The 24,130-nt window shown below is 45.5% G+C and overlaps 1 protein-coding gene and 2 long non-coding RNA genes across 5 annotated transcripts; 1 reads left to right on the top strand and 2 right to left on the bottom strand.

Annotated features, from left to right (window-relative positions):
• Nucleotides 1-466: 466 nt before the first annotated feature.
• On the top strand, nucleotides 467-14,209 carry LOC144391131 (uncharacterized). Its single transcript, XR_013455017.1, has 2 exons — nucleotides 467-744; nucleotides 903-14,209. It is a non-coding gene; the product is annotated as an uncharacterized LOC144391131 (long non-coding RNA).
• On the bottom strand, nucleotides 1,297-8,490 carry LOC144391130 (uncharacterized). The gene is made up of 2 exons (XR_013455016.1): nucleotides 4,310-8,490; nucleotides 1,297-4,233 (listed from the first exon to the last, which is right to left on the bottom strand). It is a non-coding gene; the product is annotated as an uncharacterized LOC144391130 (long non-coding RNA).
• Nucleotides 14,210-14,233: 24 nt separating the features above from the next.
• On the bottom strand, nucleotides 14,234-23,296 carry LOC120812716 (leucine-rich repeat-containing protein 4-like). 3 transcript variants are annotated; one of them, XR_013455014.1, is made up of 3 exons: nucleotides 21,944-23,296; nucleotides 19,559-21,778; nucleotides 14,234-15,391 (listed from the first exon to the last, which is right to left on the bottom strand). XR_013455014.1 is itself a non-coding variant. In XM_040168887.2 (3 exons), the coding sequence occupies exon 3, from the start codon at nucleotides 21,655-21,657 to the stop codon at nucleotides 19,660-19,662; it is 1,998 nt and encodes a 665-aa protein (XP_040024821.2). In that variant the 5' UTR covers nucleotides 21,658-21,778; nucleotides 21,944-22,059; nucleotides 22,147-23,296; the 3' UTR covers nucleotides 18,422-19,659. The 3 variants fall into 3 exon arrangements, 2 of the variants coding, with proteins under 2 accessions (XP_040024821.2, XP_077953829.1); XM_040168887.2 differs by lacking the exon at nucleotides 14,234-15,391 and having other exon boundaries at nucleotides 18,422-21,778; nucleotides 21,944-22,059; nucleotides 22,147-23,296; XM_078097703.1 differs by lacking the exon at nucleotides 14,234-15,391 and having other exon boundaries at nucleotides 18,422-21,778.
• Nucleotides 23,297-24,130: the final 834 nt, after the last annotated feature.

Below are 24,130 nucleotides of genomic sequence, written 5' to 3'. Positions count from 1 at the left end.
GAACACAACAAAAGCTTTCACTTAAACACACATACGCAAAGTTTTCAGGAAAATCATTTGGTTGGTTTGGTTTTTGGTTGATTCGGGGGCTACACATTCTGTAATACAACAGAAGTATTTTCCAGGTCAGAAACTTAGTGGAAAACAGGTTTTCTCACAAGGAGCTTCAGGGATGACTATTGTAGAGAGATTTACGGCACCTATGACCAGTACACACACTGACTCAACTGACCCTGAACCAGACATCACAGTAAAACATTCCTTTTTGCTGTCCTCTTGCTGTCCCATTAATCTAATGGGCAGAGACCTCATGTGTTCTTTCGGCATTAGCCTCATCTCCACTCCTACAGGGTTGCAAGTGGTGAGATGCAGAGCCATTGACCAGATGGCAAAGACAGTTATGAGTGATCCAATGTTTGTATACCAGTGGTGGCTTCCGGTTGACTCACAATCAGAACTGTCCACTGCACAGCTCATGTGTCACATGGCCCAGATAAGCAATATGATGCATTATTTCTACAGGATCTGAATGATCAAATTGCATGTATGACATTGTTTTGGTCCACACTTAAATGTGCTGTTTCCGTTTCTCTCACCCCCTCTCAGCAGCACCTCTTTAATGTGGACTCTTCTTTCCCACACATCTCCTTGTCTAAAGCAGCAACAGACCAATGGAGAGATTTGGGACCTTTTGTCGCAGCGTGCGAGGCATTGGCAGATTGGGAGGCTACACCAGATCCACTTGTGATGCGCTCTCCGTCGACAGGCTTCTTTAAACAGCCATTCGCATTTTGCACACCTGCTCTCAGATCTGTTTATGTCATGGATGAAAATAACATATTTTCTGACACACACACTGATACAGTTTTGACTAATGTCTCCTCTATTTCTCCTGCCCTCAGTTCTGTTCCAGACACCTTGTGGGCAGCGCATAAATATGACGTGGGACTCATCAAAAAATGTCAACCTGTGGTCATCACTCCTCGATCAGACTTCCGTCCCCACAAACATCAATACCCACTGCGCCAAGAGGCCATTGACGGTATAACACCGGTGTTCAACTCCCTCTTAAAGGCCGGAGTCATTGTTCCATGTCCTGACTCGCCGGTAAGAACACCTATTTTTCCAGTTAAAAAGATCAGAGATGCAGGCAAACCAACTGAGTGGCGCTTCGTGCAGGACCTAAAAGCAGTTAATGTAGCCGTCCACGCACGAGCCCCAAATGTTCCCAACCCTGTGGTGGAAGATTTTGCACAGACAATCGTTAAGTAAGAATCAAAGGCTCTGAGTCAGGTATGTCTTTTCTCCGTTTATTTCCTTGCAAGGGAAAGAGGGTCACAACAGCTACGTGGTCAGTAGACTGTCAAGAACCTCCTTTTCTTCCCAACACATCGAGGCAGTTCTTATACCTAAGTTTAGATATCGGTGGCGTCAACAGAAACCGTTGACCATCTTGTTGAGTATCTACAGCCAGGGTACTGGGAACATCTTATCCATGTAAGACACGTCAGTTCTTTGACCGTGTCCTTGCTCTCCCAACATGCTTAAACAAAGGTGGTCATAGACATAACAAACACTTTGTTCAGTCTCTACAGCTATGACGCTGGAAACATCTAATCCAAGTGGGAGACATCAGTTCTTATGTCAGGGCCTTTGTGATCTAAGCACTTGCAACTAATAAACTGGTTATACAAATGAAGCATTTAAAAGGGTCACATATCATTTTCCCATTACATTCCACTCTTTTGATTACATAATAATCACAAACTATGCAATCAATTTAGAATGACTACTCTAAAAATTTACCACATATAATCTACCACATCAAATATCACAAAACATTGAACATCTGGACATCGCTCACAAAACTTTGCCTGCCACAGAACAAAAACTCCCTAAAAAACCCTCCGAAATGGGAAAATAGGAAGAAATCTGTTAGGAGAAGATAAAGACTGGAAACCTTCTCACAGGATTTGAGCGTTACACCCCAGATGTCATGTGTACAGTATTGAAATAAAAAAGAAATGAAAACATGTTTAAATCACAATACCAGAACTTGATCCCCTTTCACACAATACAGATATAGAATATTGTGGAAAGGTCATTATATCAATCATATCTACGTTACATACTAATAAATGCAGGGATAAAAGCTGTTTTTGTGAGAATGTTATTTCTCATTGTTTTAGCAAGCTACTGTGAAACAAAAAACATTTAGAACACCAGGAATGCACACAGACAGTGTGTCACTATGTCACTATGCGTACGTGTCGAGGTCGTAAGTGTTCAGCTCGTCAAGGGAGTCCGAGTCACTGTTGGGGTTATTGTCAGAGTCATTCCATGATAAGAGAGAACCACTCTTTAGGCAGCGGACTACGGAATCACAAAAAGATGCTGAGATTCAATGAAACTGAAGCAAGCAATAATATGAATAAAACTGTCGTGGCACAAACGACTACTGTGTCTATGTGGAGGGGTCCTGGCCGTGTTCTTCTTCTGTTGTTGGTCCGCAGGTACACGTTGGGATGTGGAGTCTGCTAACCTTCTTTCTTGTGAGGCATCCGCGTTGTAGACAGTCAACACAGATCACAATGCACTGTGTGTCTGTCGGTCAACTGCCCGTCCGTGGTCACTGGATCGGTGGTGTCGGTTGATTGACACTTTTTGTGGGGGTAGGGTCGCCTGAGCCCACTGCTGGTACTGGATCTGGAACCTTCTTGCAATGGGATGCGTGGACCCAAGTTGCTCTTTCAGCTACTTTGACCGCTGTTTGGGTGACCAGGAGAATCTGGAATGGACCCTGCCACCGTTTAGCTTTCCAACTTTTCCTCCTGAAGTCCTTTACCACCACGAAGTCACCTGGTTGCAGTTGGTGTAGTGGACCCGTTGCTTCTCTTGGAAGTGCAGCTACAACCTGTTTTCTTACATCAGACAAAGTGGAAGACAGTCGAATGCAATAGGTTAACATGTCATTCTCGCACATTGTGGTGGAAGGGAGTGGTGTTCCTGGAGCTTCCACACCTATATGGGGAGGAACTGCGAAAAGGATTTCAAATGGGCTTAGGTTGCTGCGTGTTTGTTTCCTCATCCGCATGTACATCAGAACCAAGGGCAGTGCTTTTGTCCAGGGTAGACCTGTGTCTGTGCAACATTTGGCCAGTTTTGTTTTCAATGTTCCATTTTCTCTCTCTACCGCTCCTCCACTAGCTGGATGGTATGCGCAGTGTGTTTTTAAGTCAATACCCAGGTATGCACTTAAGTCTGTGATTGCTTGGTTGACAAAATGTGAACCATTGTCGCTAGAAATTTTGCTTGGGATTCCCCAGCGGGGAATTATCTCTGAAATCAAGGCTTTAGCCACTGTGGAGGCTGTCTGCTTACTGGAGGGAAACACCTCAACCCATTTGGACCACATGTCTACCATTACAAGACAGTGTTTCTTACCTTCCGATGGGGAGAGTTCCACAAAATCCATCATTACATGTTCAAATGGTCTTGCAGGCGGTGGATGTGCTGCATGATGTGACACCTGTACTGAACGACCTACATTGTGAGTTGCACATGTTATGCATGCTTGGCAGAACCTTTGTGCGTAAGCTGCAAAGCCTTTTGTGAACCATGTTGCATCAATGATACTTAACATTCCCCCTTTTGACACATGGTCTAACCCATGAGTCAATTTCGCATAGTGAGGGAAGAAATGTTTAGGTAAGCATGGATTACCATTCGGACCATACCAGATGCCGTCTATGAATTTGGAGCCTGAGGAGGACCAAAAACGTCTCTCATCTGAAGTAGAGAGGGACTGCACGGCTGCAAGAGAGGAGGGAAGAGAACACATGGCAGGAACTGGGCGTGATGGTTTGGGAAGAGGACGTCTAGCAGCCGCTTTTGCAGCTAAGTCTGCTCGCTCATTCCCCTTTGCGATGTCGCCTGTGCCGGATGTGTGCGCTGCACATTTACAAACGGCAATAGCTGTGGGCAACAAAATGGCATCCAATAGTTCTGCTATCAGAGTGTGGTGTAACACTGGTTTGCCATCCGATTTGAGAAAATTTCTGTGTCTCCACAGCGCGCCGAAATCATGAACCACGCCAAAAGCGTATCTGGAATCAGTGTGAATGGTTGTCGTTTTATCCTTAGCTAGTTTACAAGCTTCTGTCAGCGCGATTAATTCTGCTGCTTGGGCTGAGAGGTGACATGGAAGAGGGCCGGAACACAGAACAGTTGAGTCTGAAACAACAGAGAAACCCACAAGATTAGAACCAGTCAGGGGATCCCGTGAAGCAGATCCGTCAACATACATTACCATGTCACTGTTGAGCAGAGGTGTGTCTGCGAGGTCTGGTCGAGGTGTGCACTGAGCTTCCAGCTCAGCCAAACAATTATGCTCCTCTCCATCCTCCGGAGTGGGGAGAAGAGATGCAGGATTGAGGACATTGCAGCGTTTTACTGTAACATTCGGCATGTCTAGGAGACTGCTGCCAGCTGCCACAGCTCGAAGGCACTGTGGTAAGCCTGCTGCTACCGGATCGAGTTTTGCAGAGAAATAAGCTACTGGTCGTTGTTTATCGCCATGGGATTGTAGGAGCACTGATGTCATACATCCAGAACGTTCGTCAACGGTTCGTGTGAACGGTTTGTGAGGATCAGGAAGACCCAAAGTCGGAGGAACTTGTAACGCGCATTTCATGTCCGTGAAAGCTTGAGAGGCTGCAGGGAGCCACTGAATTTGATCATGCGCGCTGAGATTTTTCCCATGTATCAATGCGGACAGAGGTTGCTCGAGTTGGGAGTAATTTGGAATAAATGACCTACAGTAGGAACACATTCCCAAAAATGACATCATCTGTTTCTTGGTTTGTGGTTTTGAAAGTGTTACAATTGAGGCGATGCGTTTTGGTGATAGTGTCTTCCCTTCACCGGAAATGTTATGGCCTAGGAAATGAACGTTCTGTGAAACAAACTGTAGTTTGGATAGGCTGGCCTTGTGTCCTTCCGCTGCTAAGTGTTGAAGCAATTTGAGTGTGTCCTGTTCACACTGCCTTTGTGTTGGAGCTGCAATTAAACAGTCATCAACATACTGCAAAAGCGCTGTTCCTGGAGACAAAGTGAGGCTCTCCAAACTTTCCCTGAGTGCCTCGTTGTAGATCGTAGGTGATTCTGTGTAGCCCTGACACAAGCGTGTGAAAGTGTAAGGCTTGCCATTGAAATTAAACGCAAACCAAAACTGACTGTCAATGTCCACAGGGACACTGAAAAAAGCATTTGAGAGGTCAACCACGGAAAACCATCGAGCATCAGGTGGAACCTGTGCCATAATGGTGTAAGGGTTGGGAACATTTGGGGCTCGTGCATGGACGGCTGCATTAACTGCTTTTAGGTCCTGCATGAAGCGCCACTCAGTTGGTTTGCCTGCATCTCTGATCTTTTTAACTGGAAAAATAGGTGTTCTTACCGGCGAGTCAGGACATGGAACAATGACTCCGGCCTTTAAGAGGGAGTTGAACACCGGTGTTATACCGTCAATGGCCTCTTGGCGCAGTGGGTATTGATGTTTGTGGGGACGGAAGTCTGATCGAGGAGTGATGACCACAGGTTGACATTTTTTGATGAGTCCCACGTCATATTTATGCGCTGCCCACAAGGTGTCTGGAACAGAACTGAGGGCAGGAGAAATAGAGGAGACATTAGTCAAAAATGTATCAGTGTGTGTGTCCGAAAATATGTTATTTTCATCCATGACATAAACAGATCTGAGAGCAGGTGTGCAAAATGCGAATGGCTGTTTAAAGAAGCCTGTCGACGGAGAGCGCATCACAAGTGGATCTGGTGTAGCCTCCCAATCTGCCAATGCCTCGCACGCCGTGACAAAATGTCCCAAATCTCTCCATTGGTCTGTTGCTGCTTTAGACAAGGAGATGTGTGGGAAAGAAGAGTCCACATTAAAGAGGTGCTGCTGAGAGGGGGTGAGAGAAACGGAAACAGCACATTTAAGTGTGGACCAAAACAATGTCATACATGCAATTTGATCATTCAGATCCTGTAGAAATAATGCATCATATTGCTTATCTGGGCCATGTGACACATGAGCTGTGCAGTGGAGATATGAAGCATCCATGCACTCTGCCTCAGACTGGACGCGTGATGCTGCCAGGTGGGACAATTCTGATTGTGAGTCAACCGGAAGCCACCACTGGTACACAAACATTGGATCACTTATAACTGTATTTGCCATCTGGTCAATGGCTCTGCATCTCACCACTTGCAACCCTGTAGGAGTGGAGATGAGGCTAATGCCGAAAGAACACATGAGGTCTCTGCCCATTAGATTAATGGGACAGCAAGAGGACAGCAAAAAGGAATGTTTTACTGTGATGTCTGGTTCAGGGTCAGTTGAGTCAGTGTGTGTACTGGTCATAGGTGCCGTAAATCTCTCTACAATAGTCATCCCTGAAGCTCCTTGTGAGAAAACCTGTTTTCCACTAAGTTTCTGACCTGGAAAATACTTCTGTTGTATTACAGAATGTGTAGCCCCCGAATCAACCAAAAACGATAAAAGTTTCCCTTGAATTTGCACCATAGTGGTGGGCATATTTTCAAATGATTTTCCTGAAAACTTTGCGTATGTGTGTTTAAGTGAAAGCTTTTGTTGTGTTCTCAATTGCTCTGTGATGTCCACGAGAGCTTGTTGTTGCTCCGGTGTGTGTGTGTGTGTGTGTGTGTGCAGGGAGTTAGTGCAGAAAGCGTTTCTTCATTGCAGGCTGCGGTGTGTGTGTGTTTTACTTCCCTTATCCTGTGAGGCCTCAGCATGGTTGCCGTCTCCCCCTCACATGCAGCCTCCTCCCCCTCCGCCTCACGTCAATCGGAATGTGCGTTGCCACCCCTTCCTCGTCTGGCCAGTCCACGCCCCCATCCTCTACGAGGTGCATTTTGTGGACATTCTCTGTGCCAATGTCCTTGTTCGCCACAGCGGAAACACGTATCATAGTCATTGGGTGGAGACAGCTGTGATCCCTCCTGGTTCCAGGAGGAGCGTCCCCTCGTCATATCCCGACCACGCCCCCTGAATCCGCCCCATTGGTTGGGATCCCGTGGGCGGTCGTTTCTGGCAAGTTGAGTGACAGCTTGGAGCATAGTCAGTTGGGCGAGTTCAATCTGACGAGAGCGCCTTTTCCCCTCGTGGTCAGTTCTCTCTATGTCCATGGATTGCGCATGCGCAGCATGTTTCTTTACATCCGCGAGTCGCGAGTCTTCCATTCCAGCCACAGAGCGCTGCACATTCATTTTTATGTCGGGCAATAGTCCATTCATGAAAGCATTCTTCAGGTGTGATTCCCACGTCCCCAGAGCGTCTCCTAACGCGGCGGGTTGTGGAATGCGACTGTTAAGATTAAACACTGTGAGAAGTCTTTGGTAGTAATCATGGACGGACTCACCCGCTGCCTGCTTGCTATTGTTGATGGGAGTCATATCCACTTTGTCAGGGAACAATGTCTTTATGCCGTCGCTCAAAGCCGTGAGTGCGTCTCTGTACGGCTTATTTTGATTTGAACTCCATTCAACGTCTGCCGCACTGGTGTCTCCTGCAACCAGCTGGTTGAGCTTTTGGTAGTGAGTCGGACCCACGTGACTCATTAGAACACGTCGAATTTCAGCAAAGTTGGGCAGGAATTGCTTACAGAAGTCCATGAATGCTTCAGCAAACAGTCTTCCCGAGTGCTGTATCGGCGGGAGATGAGCCATTGCAGCTCTAATGTCCGTATCAGTCCAAGGCCGGAAAACAAGTATGGGACCTGAGTGTCCTGGTACTTGAATCATTGGGGTTTGGAGCACAGATTTTGCATCCGGGGGAACTCCCTCTGGGTCGAAAGAGGGGGAAAACATCTGATGTAGATGGTTGCTCTGCAATCAGTTTGTTGATGGCAGAAGTGTCCCCTCCGGTTGCTCCTGGAGAGCGAGATCGAGTGAGGAGAGCAGCCTGTCTCTTTTCCTCCTCTTCGCCAAGGAGTCGTTCCTGTGCTGCTTTCACTGCCGCTTCCTTTTCCTCCCTCTGCCGGGTGTAGTGAACTTTTGGAGCTTGTGACCATGCAGACGAAGGTTGCTGGTTCGCAGGTGAAGCAGGGTACGGTGGTGGGCATGTGTTGAGGAGAGGGCCGCCAGCCCCTGTGAGACTCGGATACAAGGGAGAAGAAGCACATCGGTCATTTTGTTCAATAACATTTGGATCTGGTTTTTCAACCAATGTGGTTTTTGCGCATGTCAATTCTTTAGCCATTTGTTTCCTTTCTCTACATTCACATTCACATTCATCCTCCCACCATTTTAACCATTTACTTTGTTTCTCAATGTTCTCCAAGTCTTTGCCTTTTATCACCCTCTGAGTTTTTATACCCTTCTCTTTTCCCTCTGAGCCTGTTCGTAACATGTTCAGTTTTATTCTACTGAAAGAACCATTTGCAGGGAACCCAAAATCTTTTGACCACTCGGGCAAAAAACTCTAGAGATTGATCTCCATATTTCCTTCTCATCAGATCCACAATGGGGTCCCTCCGGAGAACCCATTTCCTTTTTACCTTTACCGTGTACACCACCCATCTTTCAGGCGTGGTGAAGTATACTTTTTATTACTTAAAATATAGTCGTCTTGATTTTATTTTACGTAGGAAAAATACAAGTTAAAACCCAACCAGAACTATTGGTTAATAAATATAGGTTAGGGGCGCAAATATCTGTTTTCAGATTACTGTCCGAAAACCCCGATATTGTTCCTGTCTTCCTGTTAGGTCAAGGGCTGAGATTTTGCGATTTCAGTGAACTCTCAAAATCCCTCCTATCTTCCCCTTCGGTCAAGGGTCACAATTGTCAATTGCCCCTGTCTTCCCCTTTGGTCAAGGGTCACAATTATGCGTTTTCAGAGTGTTAGTCTGAATACAATCGTAATACGCAAATTGCCCCTGTCTTCCCCTTTTAGGTCAAGGGTCACAATAATGCGACGCAAATTGCCCCTGTCTTCCCCCTTGGTCAAGGGTCACAATTATGCGATTTTCAGATAGTTAGTCTGAATACAATCGTAAATGCGCACATTGCTCCCTGTCTTCCTCAGTAAAAAGTTGGATGCTGATGAACCGGAAATACTGTACAATTACTCTTATAATTTTATACACATTTTTCAAATAACCGGATAAAAAGACAAGTTATCATCATTAGAAGCCCAATCAAATAACCGAAATTTGGATTTTCTAAGAAGATAGAGAAAAAATAATTTTAAAAAATCCCAAAGTACTAAATACCCGTCTTTGTAACCTGTTATCACCCGTTATAATTCAGGAAGCCCCGTTTGAAAATCAGAATATCAACTTCTTACCCGATTCGTGTGAAAATCTTCCTCATCGGATCTTGTTGAAGCCAATCAGGTCTCTTTTGGTCGCCGGTCCCCTCTCTCTGAGTGTGATGAGGTATAGGGCAGAATCACGTTTTGGTGGATCCTGAAGTGGCCACTTCCCGGACGTCCTCGGAGTCCCGACGGAGCTTCAAACGATCCCACTTCTGACACCAAATTGTGGTGGAAGATTTTGCACAGACAATCGTTAAGTAAGAATCAAAGGCTCTGAGTCAAGTATGTCTTTTCTCCGTTTATTTCCTTGCAAGGGAAAAAGGGTCACAACAGCTACGTGGTCAGTAGACTGTCAAGAACCTCCTTTTCTTCCCAACACATCGAGGCAGTTCTTATACCTAAGTTTAGATATCGGTGGCGTCAACAGAAACCGTTGACCATCTTGTTGAGTATCTACAGCCAGGGTACTGGGAACATCTTATCCATGTAAGACACGTCAGTTCTTTGACCGTGTCCTTGCTCTCCCAACATGCTTAAACAAAGGTGGTCATAGACATAACAAACACTTTGTTCAGTCTCTACAGCTATGACGCTGGAAACATCTAATCCAAGTGGGAGACATCAGTTCTTATGTCAGGGCCTTTGTGACCTAAGCACTTGCAACTAATAAACTGGTTATACAAATGAAGCATTTAAAAGGGTCACATATCATTTTCCCATTACAACCCTTACACCATTATGGCACAGGTTCCACCTGATGCTCGATGGTTTTCCGTGGTTGACCTCTCAAATGCTTTTTTCAGTGTCCCTGTGGACATTGACAGTCAGTTTTGGTTTGCGTTTAATTTCAATGGCAAGCCTTACACTTTCACACGCTTGTGTCAGGGCTACACAGAATCACCTACGATCTACAACGAGGCACTCAGGGAAAGTTTGGAGAGCCTCACTTTGTCTCCAGGAACAGCGCTTTTGCAGTATGTTGATGACTGTTTAATTGCAGCTCCAACACAAAGGCAGTGTGAACAGGACACACTCAAATTGCTTCAACACTTAGCAGCGGAAGGACACAAGGCCAGCCTATCCAAACTACAGTTTGTTTCACAAAACGTTCATTTCCTAGGCCATAACATTTCCGGTGAAGGGAAGACACTATCACCAAAACGCATTGCCTCAATTGTAACACTTCCAAAACCACAAACCAAGAAACAGATGATGTCATTTTTGGGAATGTGTTCTTACTGTAGGTCATTTATTCCAAATTACTCCCAACTCGAGCAACCTCTGTCCGCATTGATACATGGAAAAAATTCAGTGGCTCCCTGCAGCCTCTCAAGCTTTCACGGACATGAAATGCGCGTTACAAGTTCCTCCGACTTTGGGTCTTCCTGATCCTCATAAACCGTTCACACAAACCGTTGATGAACGTTCTGGATGTATGACATCAGTGCTCCTACAATCCTATGGCGATAAACAACGACCAGTAGCTTATTTCTCCGCAAAACTCGATCCGATAGCAGCAGGCATACCACAGTGCCTTCGAGCTGTGGCAGCTGCTGAAAAGGCTCTTACAGCCTCTCGTGACATTGTAGGCTATGCTACGCTAACATTATTGGTTCCACATTCGGTTTCACTGATTCTTCTCGAACAGAAGTCGTCTCATTTATCTGCAGCGCGTTACCTTCGATATCACACATGTCTCCTAGACATGCCGAACGTTACAGTAAAACGCTGCAATGTCCTCAATCCTGCATCTCTTCTCCCCACTCCGGAGGATGGAGAGGAGCATAATTGTTTGGCTGAGCTGGAAGCTCAGTGCACACCTCGACGAGACCTCGCAGATACACCTCTGCTCAACAGTGACATGGTAATGTATGTTGACGGATCTGCTTCACGGGATCCCCTGACTGGTTCTAATCTTGTGGGTTTCTCTGTTGTTTCAGACTCAGCTGTTCTGTGTTCCGGCCCTCTTCCATGTCACCTCTCAGCCCAAGCAGCAGAATTAATCGCGCTAACAGAAGCTTGTAAACTAGCTAAGGATAAAACGACAACCATTCACACTGATTCCAGATACGCTTTTGGCGTGGTTCATGATTTTGGTGCGCTGTGGAGACACAGAAATTTTCTCAAATCGGATGGCAAACCAGTGTTACACCACACTCTGATAGCAGAACTATTGGATGCCATTTTGTTGCCCACAGCTATTGCCGTTTGTAAATGTGCAGCGCACACATCCGGCACAGGCGACATCGCAAAGGGGAATGAGCGAGCAGACTTAGCTGCAAAAGCGGCTGCTAGACGTCCTCTTCCCAAACCATCACGCCCAGTTCCTGCCATGTGTTCTCTTCCCTCCTCTCTTGCAGCCGTGCAGTCCCTCTCTACTTCAGATGAGAGACGTTTTTGGTCCTCCTCAGGCTCCAAATTCATAGACGGCATCTGGTATGGTCCGAATGGTAATCCATGCTTACCTAAACATTTCTTCCCTCACTATGCGAAATTGACTCATGGGTTACACCATGTGTCAAAAGGAGGAATGTTAAGTATCATTGATGCAACATGGTTCACAAAAGGTTTTGCAGCTTACGCACAAAGGTTCTGCCAAGCATGCATAACATGTGCAACTCACAATGTAGGTCGTTCAGTACAGGTGTCACATCATGCAGCACATCCACCGCCTGCAAGACCGTTTGAACATGTAATGATGGATTTTGTGGAACTCTCCCCATCGGAAGGTAAGAAACACTGTCTTGTAATGGTAGACATGTGGTCCAAATGGGTTGAGGTGTTTCCCTCCAGTAAGCAGTCAGCCTCCACAGTGGCTAAAGCCTTGATTTCAGAGATCATTCCCCACTGGGGAATCCCAAGCAAAATTTCTAGCGACAATGGTTCACATTTTGTCAACCAAGCAATCACAGAATTAAGTGCATACCTGGGTATTGACTTAAAAACACACTGCGCATACCATCCAGCTAGTGGAGGAGCGGTAGAGAGAGAGAATGGAACATTGAAGACAAAACTGGCCAAATGTTGCACAGACACAGGTCTACCGTGGACAAAAGCACTGCCCTTGGTTCTGATGTACATGCGGATGAGGAAACGAACACGCAGCAACCTAAGCCCATTTGAAATCCTTTTCGCAGTTCCTCCCCATATAGGTGTGGAAGCTCCAGGAACACCACTCCCTTCCACCACAATGTGCGAGAATGACATGTTAACCTATTGCATTCGACTGTCTTCCACTTTGTCTGATGTAAGAAAACAGGTTGTAGCTGCACTTCCAAGAGAAGCAACAGGTCCACTACACCAACTGCAACCAGGTGACTTCGTGGTGGTAAAGGACTTCAGGAGGAAACGTTGGAAAGCTAAACGGTGGCAGGGTCCATTCCAGATTCTCCTGGTCACCCAAACAGCGGTCAAGGTAGCTGAAAGAGCAACTTGGGTCCACGCATCCCATTGCAAGAAGGTTCCAGATCCAGTACCAGCAGTGGGCTCAGGCGACCCTACCTCCACAACAAGTGTCAATCAACCGACACCACCGATCCAGTGACCACGGACGGGCAGTTGACCGACAGACACACAGTGCATTGTGATCTGTGTTGACTGTCTACAACGCGGGTGCCTCACAAGAAAGAAGGTTGGCAGACTCCACATCCCAACGTGTACCTGCGGACCAACACAAGAAGAAGAACACGGCCAGGACCCCTCCACATAGACACAGTAGTCGTTTGTGTCACTACGGTTTTATTCATATTATTGCTTGCTTCTGTTTCATTATCTAAGTATCTTTTTGAGATTTTGTAATCAGCTATCTAAAGAGTGGTTCTCTCTTATCATGGAATGACTCTGACAATAACCCCAACAGTGACTCGGACTCCCTTGACGAGCTGAACACTTACGACCTCGACACATATGCATAGTGACATAGTGACACACTGTGTGTGCATTCCTGGTGTTCTAAATGTTTTTTGTTTCACAGTAGCTTGCTAAAACAATGAGAAATAACATTCTCACAAAAACAGCTTTTATCCCTGCATTTATTAGTATGTAACGTAAATATGATTGATATAATGACCTTTCCACAATATTCTATAACTGTATTGTGTGAAAGGGAATCAAGTTCTGGTATTGTGATTTAAACATGTTTTCATTCCTTTTTTATTTCAATACTGTACACATGACATCTGGGGTGTAACGCTCAAATCCTGTGAGAAGGTTTCCAGTCTTTATCTTCTCCTAACAGATTTCTTCCTATTTTCCCATTTCGGAGAGTTTTTTAGGGAGTTTTTGTTCTGTGGCAGGCAAAGTTTTGTGAGCGATGTCCAGATGTTCATGTTTTGTGATATTTGATGTGGTAGATATCGGATGGTAAATTTTTAGAGTAGGCATTCTAAATTGATTGCATAGTTTGTGATTATTATGTAATCAAAAGAGTGGAATGTAATGGGAAAATGATATGTGACCCTTTTAAATGCTTCATTTGTATAACCAGTTTATTAGTTGCAAGTGCTTAGATCACAAAGGCCCTGACATAAGAACTGATGTCTCCCACTTGGATTAGATGTTTCCAGCGTCATAGCTGTAGAGATTGAACAAAGTGTTTGTTATGTCTATGACCACCTTTGTTTAAGCATGTTGGGAGAGCAGGGACACGGTCAAAGAACTGACGTGTCTTACATGGATAAGATGTTCCCAGTACCCTGGCTGTAGATACTCAACAAGATGGTTAACGGTTTCTGTTGACGCCACCGATATCTAAATTCAGGTATAAGAACTGCCTCGATGTGTTGGGGGAGGAAGGAGGTTCTTGACAGTCTACTGACCATGTAGCTGTTGTGACTGGTTTTCCCTTGCAAGGAAATAAACGGAGAAAAGACATACTTGACTCAGAGCCTTTGATTCTTACTTAACGATTGTCTGTGCAAAATCTTCCACCACAGTGGTACCTTCCGCATCACGGCGTCTATCACCCCAGAAAACCAGACAAACTGAGAGTCGTATTCGACTGTTCAGCCAAATTCCATGGCGTTTCTCTAAACGACACTCTACTAACTGGGCCTGATCTTATCAATCCACTGGTAGGAGTTCTTTGCCGGTTCAGAAAGGAGGCCGTAGCGATCATCTGTGACATCGAAAGAATGTTTTATCAATTCTCTGTCACTCCTGAAGCCAGGAATTATCTCAAATTCCTCTGGTGGAAAGGTGGAGATTTGGAGAAGGAACCACAGGAATACAGGATGACTGTTCATTTCTTCGGAGCTGCATCGTCTCCAGGATGTGCCAATTTTGGCTTGAAACATCTGGCACGGCAACACAAAGCCACCTATCCGCTAGCATCAACATTTGTGGAGAAAAACTTTCATGTTGATGACGGGTTAGTCAGTGTCCCATCAATCGAGGAAGCCAAGAAACTTATCACTGAGTCACAGGAGTTGTGCAAAAGAGGAGGCCTACGCCTTCATAAATTCAACTCAAACGAGGAAACAGCTCTCACCTGCTTAAATCCCTCAGAAAGAGCAGCAACCATCGAACCCCTTGGACTGGATCCAACCCCGTCAGAACGTGCACTCGGCATTCAATGGGCAATTAAAACTGACACTTTCAGCTTTAATAGCAGCTTGAAAGATCAGCCTTCAACCCGGCGTGGTTGACTTTCGGTCATTGCCTCTCTGTATGACCCACTTGGATTCATCGCTCCATTCAGCCTAACAGGAAAGCGTATACTTCAAGAGCTGTGCCACCGAGACATCGGCATCGGGTGGGATGATCCGCTCTCAGAAGATATGATGCTACGGTTGGAGGAGTGGAAAAATGGTCTGCACAAGTTGAAAGAGGTTTCAATTCCGAGATGTTATCACCCGTATGGCTTCCACAACATTGTTAGAGTAGAGTTGCACCATTTTTCGGATGCCAGCTGCGTAGGATACGGTGCATGTTCTTACCTCAGGTACAAAAATGACATGGATGAAGTCCATTGCAGTCTTGTGTTGGCAAAAGCAAGGGTTGCACCCTCAAACGTCACAAGCATCCCGAGGCTAGAACTCACGGCTGCTGTGGTTTCTGCAAAAGTCAGTGTCATGTTAAAAGCTGAACTTGACATAAGGATTGATGAAGAATTTTTCTGGACAGATTCACAAGTTGTGCTTGGGTACATTAACAATGATGCCCGTAGGTTCCACATATTCGTCGCAAACCGTGTTCAGCTGATAAGGGAGCCCAGTCAGTGGCACTAGGTGCAAAAACTGTTTAGCGGTGTACTGGATTTAAATGTCTGTTTTAGTTGCAAACACTACAAATAAATTGGGCAATTATATAGAAGTGAGAAGAAAAAAACTGAGAATAAAGCCAATTGGAAGAGCAATCTGGTTTGCATGTGTATGTCTATGAAGTGTGTTCGAGATTAACACTTTTAACTGTCATATAACTGTCATATTTGACCTTGACCCAAACCAAGTACCAGTTCAATTGAAAACATGCAAATTGCTCCGAGGCTTCAGTTCAAACTTTTTCAGCCTCTAAAATAGACATTTTCACGTGTAATTTTTCTTTACTTTTACATACTTGTTTCTAGATGTTGTTTCTCACTTCTAACAGGACCGTAGATTCCTTTGTGGGCATCATTCAGTGAAGAAACTGTGTTAATTGCTTTGTCCCGCCACCTGACCAACACCTCTTACTGATGGGAACTTCATTAACAGTTATGGATCTTAAGGCTCAAGGACTTGTTCCCAACAAACCCTTAACTTCATGGATGCTGTAGAGCTTTATCCAAACCCCCTTTTCGGTTTTCTCTCTCTGCAGATCCTATCTATCCGAGTGAGAGATGCCATATAGTGGCAGCGTAGCCAATTTTTTTTTACCTCCCCAAGCCCCTGCCAATATGGACAGCAGCACGAGCCTCTGACACTGAAAAAGATGCAATATGTCTTTAGCTGAAGCTTTATCAGTAACCCATTGGCTTAATTGGGAAACCGTTGGGCATGCTCCAAAAGACAAAGCAAATATGTGCAGCTGCTTTGTCAAACGAATAACATACTCGTCCCTCCCTCACTGAAAGCAAAACACTCGACTAGATCTCCACTCTTCGCTGTCCTTGCGCCGAAATGGTGGAACGAGCTCTCTGAAGACATCAGGACCACAGAGAGCCTTCACATCTTCCGCCGCAAACTAAAGACACACCTCTTCAGACTGTACCTCGACTAAAGACTAACAAATTGTAGCACTTAAATTGTACTTGTAACGTCACTCATCTATAGCAAATTGTAAATTGGCTTATTTGAGGAAATTGCACTTTCTTGTTTCTTGTTCTCCTGAGTTTGTACCCTATGGTTGAATGCACTTATTGTACGTTGCTTTGGATAAAAGCGTACATACAGCAAAATTCAAAGCTTATGACTGACTCAGCTGGTGGAGATAAGACGGCAGCCACCCGAGAGAACAGATTGGTATTAACCCTACTGATGGTGTCAGGGAGGGACTATTCTCTGTGCCCTTGTTTTCAGCGATTAACACAATGGCCAATCCACTCCAGCCTCTTCCCCCTTGACTCTGGAGCAGCAAACGGTGATTCGACTTAATGGTTGATAGTATTATATTGAATCTTGACTTGCTTCCCCTTCCAATTTTAATACTGAAGGGGAGGAGGAGGAGGAATGAGATAAGAACAAACAAAGTAGTGGTTAGTTTTTTTGGCTGCTTATAAAGGCACATTAAAGGATGTATAAACAGCCAACAGGCTTTTATGTGGTAGCTTAGCCAGAGTCATGCTGTGCTGGGGAAATAATGCTCTCTTACAACCCACACGTACTGTGACAACAGTCTATTTTGTCAAAGCACAGAGTGGTCATCACATTCTGGAGGTGATTGAATAGTCAGTGTATTGTGCTCACATTTAGAAGAAAATGAAGTAACACTTGACATAGTCACTGGAGCTCCATCTGCTTGTTGAGGCCCACTCGTATTCTCACGCTGCCAGGTGTGCTGGCAGAAAACACAAACACATCCTTTCAGCGCTGTCAAAACCTCCAAAATGTGAATATCATTAAAGGAATTTGCTTTTTTTGTTTTATGCCCTGCAATATGTTATATGCCTTAATTTATTTCTATGCACCATATATATGTATGTACTTTCACATATATATATATATATATATATTGAAAAAATCTACTTAACCTGCAATCCTGACTGTTACATTGCTGTCCCTGTTTCATTTCACTGCCCCAGAGTACCTGCTGTAATGCAGTCTGGAAATGTGCGCATAAAGTAAATGCCATTCGGTGCCTCTGAGCGCATTATTAACAGACTGTTGATGGTACAGGAAGTTCAGCCTGTAGGTTTTAAATGAAGCCTTACCACAATTACCATACGGGGTCACACTGTAATGTTTCTATATTCCCAAATAGCCTAAGCATTTTTGTATTTGGACTTATACCTCGTATATGACCAGGAACCTTTTGGGTTGAAAAGTATGTGTCTTAATCAGCACAAAGGGAAGAGGATTGGTGAGTGGTTGTTTGAAGGGCAAAAGTATGAGGTCTACGTTAAGAAGTTTCAGTCACCACAAAGACTGCACACTTATTTATGTTAGCTGGGCTGGGCTTTCAGATGCTGGACGTCAAGATAGTTCAGAATGTTCTGGCACATACAGCGTATATATATATATATATATATATATATATGTGTATACAATTTTATAACTCATAAATCCTATGATTCTGATAGGAATTACAACCTTCGGGTAAGCATGTAAGGAAAAGAAACCCACAAACTGTAGAACTGTGGGTTACATCTATTTTTTTCCCCATCACAGTCACTGAGAAATCAATGTTAAGAACTAAGCCGAGGCATCAAAGACCAACAGCCTATCTGACCTGCATAGAGCCCCACTGTGGGGTATAATGCAGCATTGTACACCAGTTACTTAAAGACCCATTCATGCAAACACTAAGTAAATGCATAGGACCATAAGATGGGGGTTTGGGGTATGATACAATTTACAATACTGCTTCCAGCCATTGCGATTAAACAACTTACACACAAATGGAAATATATTCAGAGACATGAAAAAGCATCAGATGAAGTGTTTCTGATCAGAGAAATTCAAACCAAAGTTTTATTTTTATTTTTCATAGCTTCCATTTGTCTCTCCATAAAAATATTGTTGCTAAACTGTTTAAACGGTTTAAAAGGAAAACAAAAAGAGAGTCATGTTTCAGTGTAGTCCATGGAAAAGCCCCAGAATCAGACATTCATTTGTTTCACTTCAATCCTTGTTTTCTTTCTCTGAAAGCAGAATGGTCAGCAAAGTTCTGTTTCACATGTTTGTTCCATTGAAAAAATGAGCATCGCAATGAGCCCTTGCAGAGACAAGTCAGGCAACTGCTTTAATGCATTATTAAATTAGCCCTAAACTCTACGCAAGCCATTAAGAAGCATGTCAAAAATAAACAATGAAAAAGTTAAATGAAAATGCAACCAACAACTGAACAAAGTATTTGCAACAACTGTCATCAACCTGCTCTTGACCAGTTAAACCAGTGAGGAATCATGTGTACACTAAATAAACATCTTTAGATACACTACAACTAAGAAGCCCTGGCACTGTAGAATGAATGCAGCTCAGCTCCAGCAAACAGAGGGTTAAACCTAAGCTGCCAAAATTCACTGCAGTCCAAAAGCATTTGGCTGATAGCTACTGAACAGCACATTCTATCGATGCCATTACGCTGCTATCCTTGGACAAATGTCTCTATCCATCTAGATTTTGCGGTTGTGTCTTTTTGTGTACCTAAGTCTGGAAATGTATTGCATATATTATAATATTTGGCACAGTAAAAACTGGAGCTTACATTTGGGGCTGTATTTAGAAACTGGTACCTGTATAAAGAGTGTTTAACTGCTTTCTAAATATGGTCAAAAAACCGACTGAATGCCTCTTTTCCTACAGCAGACCGAACCACCGTGTATCATGAATCACAAAAGCAACTCAGTATATTTGTCTTTTTTTTTTAAATAGAAGTCACCAGTTATTAGAAAATATTTCAAATGACTTTCTTTTTGGATATATTCTCTGTTTCACCACTGCCTGGCCAAAATCTAATTTATATATATATATATATATATATATATATATTTGCAGTTCTTTTCTGTATATATACGTATGTATAGGCATGTACAAGAAACAAACATCTCTCTCTGTTTTGCACTTCTGTACAAAAGAAAGTTACCGTTTTGTTCTTTGTGGATTTATATTGCATGGACTGATGAGCAGAGAGGTGGAGAGGAGAGGCCGGGGCTGAGTCAGAGATAAATCCAAAGGGAGCAATGCTCAGATTTGGGTCTCTTGAACCTTCTCCTTGCCATGAGTAGTCTTAATGATGTAGGGATCAGCAATGGTGCTGATGCGGCTGTGATGCTGTCTGACTGAGCGATGAAGAGAGTTGTTCTGGGTCCATTGGGCTCCATAGTTCCCTTGGCGGGATGATGTAGAGGACACGTACCCAGGCTTAAAGGTGTTTCTGTTGTGTTCCACCAAAGTAGGCAGTACCAACAGTGTGTCATCAGAGCCACTAGATCCAGACGTGGTTGGGCGAAGAGGAGGAACTTCTTCCTCTAGCTGTATGATTTCTATGGTCCTGGCTGTTGCCACAGTGCTCCTCTGTTGATGCCGCTTACGCAGTTTATAGAATGCTATCAACATCGCCGCAGCCAGCAAGGTAACAGCGACAAAACAGCCAATGATGATTTTGGTGGTTTTCATCACCTCATCCAGGCTGGCGGCTGGCCCACTTGGGACTCTGGCAGTGGGGATTGACACCTGCTTGGGAGTCTGAGGGTTTTGGAACATCACAGTGGGTGTGGAGATGAAGACAGGCTGAAAGACAGATGGCGAGGCAGGGATGGTAGGCTTGGATTTAGGGGTCTCCTCCACCATCGGCTCCAAAACCTCCACTGTCACGGTGGTAAAATAGGACAGATTAGACGTGTTGAGTTCAGCATTGCTTACGTTTAGGTAGGCCGAGGCATTGGAATTCCCCGCCATGTTGCTGACCATGCAGGTGTAGATTCCTGTGTCTGATGGCAGAACGTTGGAGAAGTTCAGTGTTCCATCATTAAGGACAGATATCCTTGGGTGGGCCGAGCCGTGGGTCAATACAGTGCCATTGGGTAGAAGCCATCGGACTGAGCTCATCGCGGCTGTACAACACTTTAGTTCTGCCACCCTCGCTGCGGAGATGTTCAGATCTCTGGGGGCATCAAGTATGAACGGTGCTGAACATTGAAAGGTGATCTGATCAACTTCCACCAAATATCGTCCTCTCATGTTGACCGGGGTGTGGCAGCGTCCGCAGCATGTGGAATTTGTGGGAATGTATTCTCTGAGCCACCAGGAGAGCCACACCACATCACAATCACATCGCCAAGGGTTGTGGTGTAGGTGGAGCTCCACCAGATACTGAAGAGGAGTGAAGAGGTTATGGGGAAGGGATGACAGATTATTATGGGCTAAATTCAGCTCCACCAAGGCGGTGATGTCATCAAATGCATTCCTCTCAATGGTAGTGATAGCCGAGTTCATAATCCACAGTTTACGTAGATTTTTAAGACCACGGAAGGCCCCGGGCTTCAGTTCGGGGAAAACATTCTCTGATATTTCTAGCTCCTCCAGTCCCGCCAGTGGTAAAAGATTAGGAAATTCCCTCAGGTTGCACATCCCCAAGTTAAGATACTTGAGGTTTTGAAGTCCCTCAAATGCCCCATCCGAGATATACTCCAACTTCTTCAGTTGTCCCAAGTCCAGTCTCATGAGGGAAGGGACACGGTTGAATGCATAAGAGGGGATGCTCTCAATGGGATTGTTTCTTAGCCACAACTCTCTCAACTTTGAGAGGTACTCAAAAGCTCCACTGGGTATGACAGTGAGTCTGTTGTCAAACAGCTCCAGGGTATTGAGGCTGGTCAAGCCATTGAAGGCACCCACCTCAATCTGTCGGATAGCATTCCTGCCCAACTGCAGCACCTCCAGGTGATGCAGGTGCCTGAAGGTGTCTGCTTGTATAGTTTCAATGCTGTTTTCCATCAGGTTTAGGTACCTGGTATTGGCTGGGATGTTGGGTGGAACCCTAACCAGGCCTCGGCGGGTACACACTACCTTGCTCAGCTGGTTAGTGCACGAGCACACACCTGGGCAGTTCTGTGGATTAGCCGAGCCCACCGCAGGGCCCGTGGACTGGCCCATACTGAGAGCAGGCACCATAAAGGAGAGCACGGCGAGCAGGGCTGCGTTCCAGGTAGGCTGCACACTAACCTGGCCCAGAGGACTCATGGTGTGGAGGGCTCATTATTCTGCATGGTGGGGGGAGGCGGCACACACCAGAGGACAGACCACCCTAGCCGGGCTGGAGCAGCTCAAGGCTCCCAAGTTCCATCGATGGTGAACGGAGATGCTACATCAAAATTGGTATGTGTGTGTGTGTGTGTGTGTGTGAGAGAGAGAGAGAAGGGAAAAAAAGAGGGACAGAGAGGAAGAGAGATTAATACAAGAGACGTAGCAGAAGAAAAGCAGTGCAGCAATGTAAGAAAAAGGTTGAACGACATTATTAGTGACGTACCTCATTAGTTTGGAAGTAGTCCTTTTGGCATCTTGTCCAGATTTTAAAAGCAACAGTTATTCATCGTCTTCCATGGAGAGACATCAGATTGAAGTTTTTTTTTTAGCTTCTCCCCTCTAAAAAAGTGAGGTGGACCTTTATTAGCCAAGGGTACAAAATGGCTCCTAGTATTAAAGAGGGAAAGCAGCATGAAAAGCACTCACAAGCAGAGGTAAGGCCATGAATGCTTGGCGGGTGCCGGGATCGCTTCTGCCCCCTCTACGGCTCCGTACTGCTACGGACTCCGACATGCAGCTCCACGTTGGATAAATCACAACGATCCATAACGCAGTAAAGAGAAGAGAAGTGACTGACGGAAATAAATAAAAATCCCAAGTCCGGTTGGCTCCTGATACATGTGCTGGCTTGTCGACTGGTTGCCTGCTCGGTGGAGAGCTGCCTCACTGTGACTTTGCCAGGGGCAAGTCAGTCGGTGATTAGCCCCATTGTGACAGAGACTGAGAGACAGAAAAAGGCTAAAAGGACTCCCGGTACAGTCATCCTCCCCCTCTTCTCTCCTCCTCGGTCTCCTTTTTCTTCCTCCAAACGTTGGACTGGCCCTGGTCAGAGCAGCTGCAGGCTGCCATGTGCACAGTTAGCAGTAATCCATCTATTCCTCCTGGGGTGAGGAGGGGGGGTGGGGGGGGCTAGTGGCAGAGATGGTGGCGCTGGGTGAGGGGGTTGGAGAAGGAGATGCGCTGCACTGTTGGAGCTTTGCAAAAGGCTGTCGGAAGAGAGTGAGAGAGAGAGCACTCGTGTCCTCTTCTGCAATGAACAAAAATACAGAAAGCAACGACGCTGGGAGGACGTCTGTGTGTGTGTGTGAAAGTGCGCTTCGTGTCTGTATCCAAAAAAACAGAGAAAGGTGTTCTTACAAGGTTTCCTCCGCGCAACGCTTGTCACGTGCACTGTCTCCCGCAGTGGTCCTCCGGCTGCTTATTCATCAGTTGTTTTTTTTCTCCCATGGTTGAGGTAGTAAATTGAGGCAGTTAGCCATATGCATGACCGGCAGACCTACTGCAGTAGCCAGAGTGAAGCAGAGAGCGAGAGAGAAAGAGTGAGAGAGAACCTCTGACAGATCAAGAGATAGAGTGTGTGTGTGTGTGTGTGTGTGTGTGTTTGTGTGTGTGTGTGTGTTTGTGTGTGTGTGTGTGTGTTTGTGTGTGTGTGTGTGTTTGTGTGTGTGTGTGTGTGTGTGTGTGTGTGTGTGTGTGTGTGTTTGTGTGCGTGTGTGTGTGTGGGGGGGTGAGAGAGAAAGATGAAGAGGAGGACGTGCTCAGGCAGCCCGCCGTCTCACAAGCAGCAGGAGCAGCATTCTAATCCACATCTCCCCTTCTTGTTTAATCTTCAATCTCTCTCTTTTCTCTATTCTACCCCCCCCCCCCCCCCCCCCCCCCCCCCCCCTCCATCTCTCTGTGTTAGTGTTGCAAGCTGAGGCTAAGACGCTCGCTCTGCCCCCCTCCCTTTGTCCTTCAGCGGGAACGTCAATGTACTGCTGACGCACTCCTCTCAGCTGCTCAGCCAGCCTCAGAGAGCAGTGCATTGGTTTGATGCAGTGTTCTTCTGTATTAACACGTTCAACCCCCCCTCGCCCCCCCTTCACTGTGACTATCGTCTTCTCTCACACTCTTGCTCTCTGTCTAGTTTTTCTAGTCCAACCTATTGTTAGAACGAAAATGGAAACCCTGCAATTCCTAGTGTATCGTGCAGAGATGAGAGGTCAGACTTTCTGCTCCAACTCCGGAGTGGTTTTGGTGATCCGTCTCTCCGTCTCGCGAGCGCAGCAGTGCGCCAGTTTCCTCCGGTGAAGATGTGCTCACTTGTAAAAGGCGCAGGTCTGGCGAGTGTTCCCCCCCTCACACATTATTACTAGGAATGACCAAAATATGGCATTTTAGGGTTTAACCAGATGTTTCGGTTGTTTTAGTGCAGAGGATTTATTGTGAGTGTTTTGGGAGAGGGGTGGGAGGGGTTTGTGACATCAGTGAGGACTGAAATGCTGACTCTGCTCCTCCGTGTCTGCTGGGCAGTCTTCTCTTTAGGGAGGATGGAGATGAAAGAGCTTGCACATAGTTATCTCCTGGAGAGACAGAGGAGATGGAGGAAAAGAGACTCGCAGAGAGAGTGGGGGGAGAGAGAGAGAGATGG

This window comes from Gasterosteus aculeatus, chromosome Y, assembly GCF_964276395.1.
Source record: "Gasterosteus aculeatus chromosome Y, fGasAcu3.hap1.1, whole genome shotgun sequence".
NCBI lineage: Eukaryota > Metazoa > Chordata > Actinopteri > Perciformes > Gasterosteidae > Gasterosteus > Gasterosteus aculeatus.
The sequence above is the reverse complement of the archived record's forward strand: the minus strand, read 5'-3'. Positions and strand labels throughout refer to the sequence as shown.

Coding starts and splice junctions, on each gene's coding strand:
- LOC120812716 (XM_078097703.1), bottom strand. CDS start 21,657: ATGAGTCCTCTGGGCCAGGTTAGTGTGCAGCCTACCTGGAACGCAGCC.